The sequence below is a fragment of the Dendrobates tinctorius genome, unplaced genomic scaffold (genome assembly GCF_039654945.1).
Source record: "Dendrobates tinctorius isolate UK_male_01 unplaced genomic scaffold, ASM3965494v1 ptg000155l, whole genome shotgun sequence".
NCBI classification, from domain to species: Eukaryota; Metazoa; Chordata; class Amphibia; order Anura; family Dendrobatidae; genus Dendrobates; species Dendrobates tinctorius.
In genome coordinates this window covers 17766514-17772959 of record NW_027361822.1, presented here as the reverse complement: position 1 = coordinate 17772959, position 6446 = coordinate 17766514, and the positions used below count along the sequence as shown (strand labels likewise).

Below are 6446 nucleotides of genomic sequence, written 5' to 3'. Positions count from 1 at the left end.
CCATCTGCAAAGTCTCTTTGGAACGCATATAGCTCATCAACAATGTCAGGTGTTGGGGCCGCTGTTTGTAACCTTTCATAAGTGTCACAGAAATATTTAAGTTGAACAATAACATTTTTGTAATTTAGGTACTGAGTTCCCATATCATGAAACGCCTTATACTGTTCTTCAGGCCACCCAGGGGTAATTGGGGTATTGTGTACTTTTTGTTTTTTACTTACCCTCTGGGTCTGGGTTGATACTGTTCATCTCTTTAAAGGATTTACAATTGCAAATTCATTAGACATTCCTGCAAAAGTAATATTTGCAGGGTGTATAGTATGACACACATGTATATTGTCCAGATTAGAGGTCTTCTTACCCTCAGCAAGCTGATCAATTTCTCTGTTGATGGTTTCACGTTCAGCTTGTGGCACACTGTCCGCGGAAATGATTGAATGTGTAATATTGGATGCCGCTGAGTCGGCGTTATATTTTCGGGCTGAAGACTTCGGTCCCACCTTCCTAGGTTTCTTGGGTTTCACAGGACTTTCTTCATCCGACAGAACAATGATTGGTGAAAGCGGAGTTGATCTCACAGCCGGATTAGCTCTTTGTGGGAGGTACTGCGCTGGACCGTAAGTATGCTCCTGCAGTACTTGAGGCTGCAGCAATGGCTGTGCATCTTTTTTTAGCATATTCTTTGTATCTAAAAGAAAAAAGTTACATGTGTCAGATGTCCATGAAGCTTGAGTAACAATGGAAATGTTACATGTACCAGATAGTGAAGAAACACATATAAGTGTTTGTATAAAGATAGTATTTTAGGTTTTACCCTACCCGTTATGAGCAGAGGCATCATTAATTTTGCTTTAATTATTGTTTTGATAACTGTTACTTATGACTGGATGTCTAGGAATAACTGAATTATAAATCTCTGCAGAATATGTAAGCTCTATATAAATAAAGATTATTATCATTATTACAGAAAAACTAAATATATACTCACAAGAATGTTCTGGGTATTGGTCTTCTGCATGCTCTGGGTTAATAGGCATCTCACTATTCACCGTCAGTGGGATGGCTGCATTTTCATTTGAATATAGCTTTTTTCTGGCTGCTCGTTTATCTGCTGTAAATAAAATAAAACTATTACACAGGCCTGAAATGATTTTCTTCACGATACTGATTATCTATTGTTTTCAAGCTCACAGTACCTTTTCGAATCAGCTGCGCCATATTTTTTGGTTTCCCGCTAGGCCTGATAGAAACCCTGGGTGCCCTAATCTTGAGCGATGTGTTTCGCGGTTTCTGCGGCTTTTTAGGATTGTTAGAAACCATGGGCCCATCAACGTTATAGAATTCTTTCAAGCGTTGGTTACCTGTATAAGAAATTAGGGGAAATGTCATCCCTGCATACATACGGACTCTTTTTTCAAAGAGATGCTACTTTTTCCATATGTTCTTACCTTTTTCATATGTTTGTTGCCTCCGCAGCGGATTCGTCAGATTTACAGGTTCAGTAACATGGACGTTTTCTTGCTTATCGGCCGCTTGCAGCATCTGTATGAGAAATTGTATTTAGTTTCATGTCTACATGTGATTAAAGAAGTTATTATACAAATATACAGCTTACCAGTGATGATAGGATGTGAAATTGCAGAGCTTGTTTCTCCGCCAACGTTAAAAGGCCCTCCTGCATTTATGGAATCCAAATCCAAAGTCTGATACACCTCAGAATAGTCGGGCCCTATAGACTCTTCTTAAAAAGAATGAAATATTATATAATTAATATACAAAGCAAAAACTTTAATCAGAATATCTAACACTCAGTTCATTATATTCAATAGACCTACCTAGTTGTTGGTATTGTGTGCTCGTAAGAAGAGGCTCGGGTTGCTCAAAATCATAGGTTTCCATCTTAACTAAAATGATTAAAAGTGTGAATACTATTATACTTTTAAAATTATTAACTATAACTATGCGGCGGAAAGTACTATAATATAAAATTATAATCTAAGTCTATGCCGAAGAAATACATTTTATATACTGTATGATAATTGATACAAAAGGCAAATAAAATTATAGGCGAACATCAATTAAATAATTATACATCAAATAAATATTGTATTAAATATCTAAATTTCTTCTAAATGAGTAAATCTATTCTAAGGAAAATACAATTATATCCTATATAATAAATATTACTATACAACAATTGACCATAATATTAATTAAATAATGTGTTAATACTTACTATTTTAAAGAGTAGAAGTTGCTGTCCAGTATAACAGGAATGCTGTCTCTAATGCTGAGTATGTAAGGACACCACCTAATGGCCTGTTTTAAAGCCACACAGCAGGATCGCTCCACCTAGATTCACAGTCCAGTTACGCCTCACCAAAAGGTCTCAAGCAATCAGCAGAAAGTCTACACCTCCAGTTAACACCCACAAGAGCCTCCCAGTTACAGCCCATCATGCTGTCCCAAGCAATCATGGTATACTCATATTATAATGATATCAAGCATGATATATTTGTATTACATTCCACATTTAATTTCATTTTATACATTTTGATTTTTCTGATAAAGACGGCATTGGTTCATGAGACGATGTCTTCTAGACACGATGAAAAAATTTTAGAGAACCAGTATTTTACCCCTCAAGCCTCCGATGAAAAAATTTTAGAGAACCAGTATTTTACCCCTCAAGCCTCCGGGTCATATGGCGGCATTGATAAATTATATAGAGAAACTAGAGATTACGGAATTAAAAAATCAATTGTGCGTGATTGGTTAAATAACCAGGATAGCTATTTGTTGCACAAACCTGTGAGAAAAAGATTTCTGACAAATAAGATCATGGTCTCAAACATGGATGCATTGTGGCAAGGAGATTTAGTGAGTTTAATTGACTATTCGAAGGAAAATGATAATGTTAAATATATCCTTACCGTGATTGATTGCCTATCAAAATTTGCGTGGTGCGTAGCCTTATCAAACAAGACTGGGGCCGCTGTAGCCTGTTCATTCGAGCTGATATTTCAAAATGATAAGCGCATACCGAAGAAATTACAGACGGATCGGGCAAAGAATTTATTAATTCGTCGATGAAGCGCCTTTGTAAAACGCATGATATTCTACATTATTAAAAAATAACACTGATAGGTATATTGATATTTTACCAGATTTGGTTGATAGCTACAATCGAACCTATCATTCTACCGTTCGATGTAGACCAATTGATGTTACAAGCAAAAATTCACTACAAACATGGAAAAATATTTATGGCTCGAGCATGAAAAATAAACGTGTTAAGCCTTCTTTTAAAATTGGAGACAATGTACGTTTGGTCCAATATAAACGTACATTTATGAAAGCATATGAACAATCATATACCGATGAAATATTTATCATAACCGAAATTAACACAAAATTCCATTTTCCTCTCTACAAAATCGTGGATTTGTACGGAGAACCTGTGATTGGGTCATTTTATAAGGAAGAACTACAAAAAGTAACAGCGGATGAGAATCGCATCTACAAAATAGAAAAAGTATTAAGAAAAAAGCGCGTCAGAGGGTCCACCCTGTATCTTGTTAAATGGAAGGGATATCCGTAAAAATGTAATACTTGGATTAAAGAAAACCAGCTGACGGACCTCTAATCATGGATTCTGGATCATTTTATATTACCCTAGCATGTAATGCGTCAAGTAAGCTATTCCCAGACAACACGATTTCGACTTTTACCACTAAACTGGCAAAGCCTGTACATCTTGTAGGCCCGTATGAATTTGCCCTCACAGAATTTCAGTATCCCCACACCTGGTTTACTTTCGAAAATAGCGAAGGCACGTTTTTTCTTGGAAAACGAGGGGATGTTCTAAGAGAATATTTCGTAAAAGCAGGCTATTATTTAAATATTTCGGATCTTATAAGGGATATTAATGAGAAAATTGACAATTTGAAGATTGCCCCGGAGGGATTAAAACTCCGCTATGATAAAGTGAAGAGAAGTGTTACTCTATCGGATTCACCCACGATACATTTTGCTCCAGGTCCAAAATTGGCTCATATTTTAGGGCTACCGCCTTATATTGAGGCCTATGATAATAGTGTGATTAGACCCAAGGAGAAGAACTACGCAGATATCATGAACAGATTTTATACCTTATTTGTTTACTCGGACATTATTAACCATCAACTAGTCGGAGATTCTTACGTCCAGCTTCTGAGAACTGCGCAGGTGACAGGTAAAAGTGGGGAGATCATCACACTTCAATACACATACCTGATTATGTACCTCTATGCAAACAGCACTTTGATTCTGTAAGCATCTCTATCTTGACTGATCAGGGTACGCCTATTAAATTCAAGTACGGAAAAACTATTTTGCGATTACATTTCAGACCGCGTCGTGATTGACACGTCAAAATGGTGTCGCAACGTGTTTACAGAGATCCAACCATTTATGCCTGCTACTATATTGCTCAGACAGGCCACGGTTTAGAGGGTTTTCGCGGTGATGAGTACATGTATGGGGCTGGGCTTGCAGGAATATTTAGAGGCTTATTTAGAAAAGCGGTTCCTCTATTGAGAAAAGGACTCGAATTAGTAAAACCCCATGTAAAGACAGCTGTTTCAAATATTGCTAAGGACGCCATTGCCTCTTTCTCAGCAGCCGCTATGAATAGGCTAAACATCCCTCCTCAGGAAGGCTCCGGTATTGTTTATGTTGCTAAAAAACAGAAAAAAAGAAAAAGGCGTGTTCGCTATTCGCCCCCACCAATGCTCATGAATAAAATCACACCCGCAAGACGCAAACGCCAGAAAAGAGTAAGACGCAGTGTTGAAGACATCTTTTAGGAAAATATATAAAATAAATATATTATATATAACATGGCCTTCATACATGATGCTTCGGTGGAGTGCATGAAATCAGAACTGGATATTTTTCAAATACCTCCTACGCAGGTTTCTGTCGAGAAATCAATATTCATAGAAGTTCAGCCTATTGCGGCTCTGGTGGACAATGCACCACTTGAATTTTTCATATCGGGAAGTGGTGAATATTATTATGATTTAAATAATACCCTACTTTACATAAGTTGCCGGGTCGTAAAACAAGATAATTCTGCCATCGCAGATGGAGCCCGTGTAGCTCTCATTAACTATCCATTAGCGACTCTTTTTAATCAAGTTGATGTCACCCTGGGTGATCGCCTCATCTCACAATCAGGCAATCTATATAGCTATAGGGCCTACATTGAAACTCTGCTAAATTACAGCGCACAGACTTTAGCCTCGCAATTCACATCAGGATTATTCTATAAAGATACCGCCGGACATCATGATGTACGAATCCTGGATGGCGCCAATGTGGGCTTCAAAAAGCGGGCTCATGCAGTCGCACACTCCAAGCCCGTCGATTTGCTCGGCCCAATTTTTAGCGACATTTTTAATCAGCCGAAGCTTATATTGAATGGACTTGACCTTAAAATCAAGCTGACGCAAATTTTAGATGCGTTCTGTTTAATTTCTGCTGACCCAGAACCACTCAAAGTACAGATACTAAACGCGTGTCTCTATGTAAAAAGAGTCCAGGTGGCTCCCGCTGTGAGGATTGGTCACTCTCAGGCCTTACTGTCTGCTACAGCAAAATATGCTATTGATAGGGCCTGTATGAAAGTGTACAGCATTCCTGCCGGCAGCCGAATTTCAAATATAGAGAACCTATTTTTAGGAGCCATTCCGCGAGTAATTATATTGGGCTTTGTAGATAATGAGGCCTTTAGCGGGACGTATAATAAAAACCTGCTGTACTTTCATCATTATAATGTAAACCATGCGGCTTTATATTTGGATGGACAGCAGATACCCTCCCAGCCATTCCAACCTAATTTCAATATTGAATTAGCTGTAAGAGAGTATATGGCTCTTGCCCATATTTCTGGAAAGCAGAAGGCTGATTGCGCACTGGCAATTGACCGAGAAGAATTTATGGACGCCTATACATTTTTTGCATTTGATTTATCAGCCGACCAAGAACCTGGAGGTCACTTCTCTCTCATAAAAACTGGGAACCTGCGTTCTGAAGTCCGATTTGCGCTAGCCACCCCTCATACGATAAATATGGTGGTATACGGTGTGAATTCATCTATTCTAGAAATTAATAACCGCCGTGAAGTATTGTATGATTTCTACTGATGATGGATTCCCTGCAGCTCACTACGTTATTGAAAGCCGATCACTATACAGAGTCCATATTTTATGGGGTGTATCCGTGTGACTTGCTACCATCAAATAGAGTAACTCAGAGGCCTGCGGCGTACATCGTAAATACAGACCGGTCCAATCAGAGCGGCAAACATTGGATATTAATTTTACTTTGCAATAAAAAGAATGCGATATTCTTTGACAGTTATGGACTCTCACCAGACAGCATACTTTTTCCGGATGAATTTA

At 38.1% G+C, this 6446-nt stretch overlaps 1 protein-coding gene across 1 annotated transcript; it reads left to right on the top strand.

The window, feature by feature from the left end:
* Positions 1–4880: 4880 nt before the first annotated feature.
* LOC141051179 (uncharacterized protein F54H12.2-like) lies at positions 4881–6188 on the top strand. The gene has a single exon (XM_073548044.1). The coding sequence runs from the start codon at positions 4881–4883 to the stop codon at positions 6186–6188; it is 1308 nt and encodes a 435-aa protein (XP_073404145.1).
* Positions 6189–6446: the final 258 nt, after the last annotated feature.

Bases quoted from the DNA above. Each gene is read 5' to 3' on its own strand.
- LOC141051179 (XM_073548044.1), top strand. From the start codon at position 4,881: ATGGCCTTCATACATGATGCTTCGGTGGAGTGCATGAAATCAGAACTG.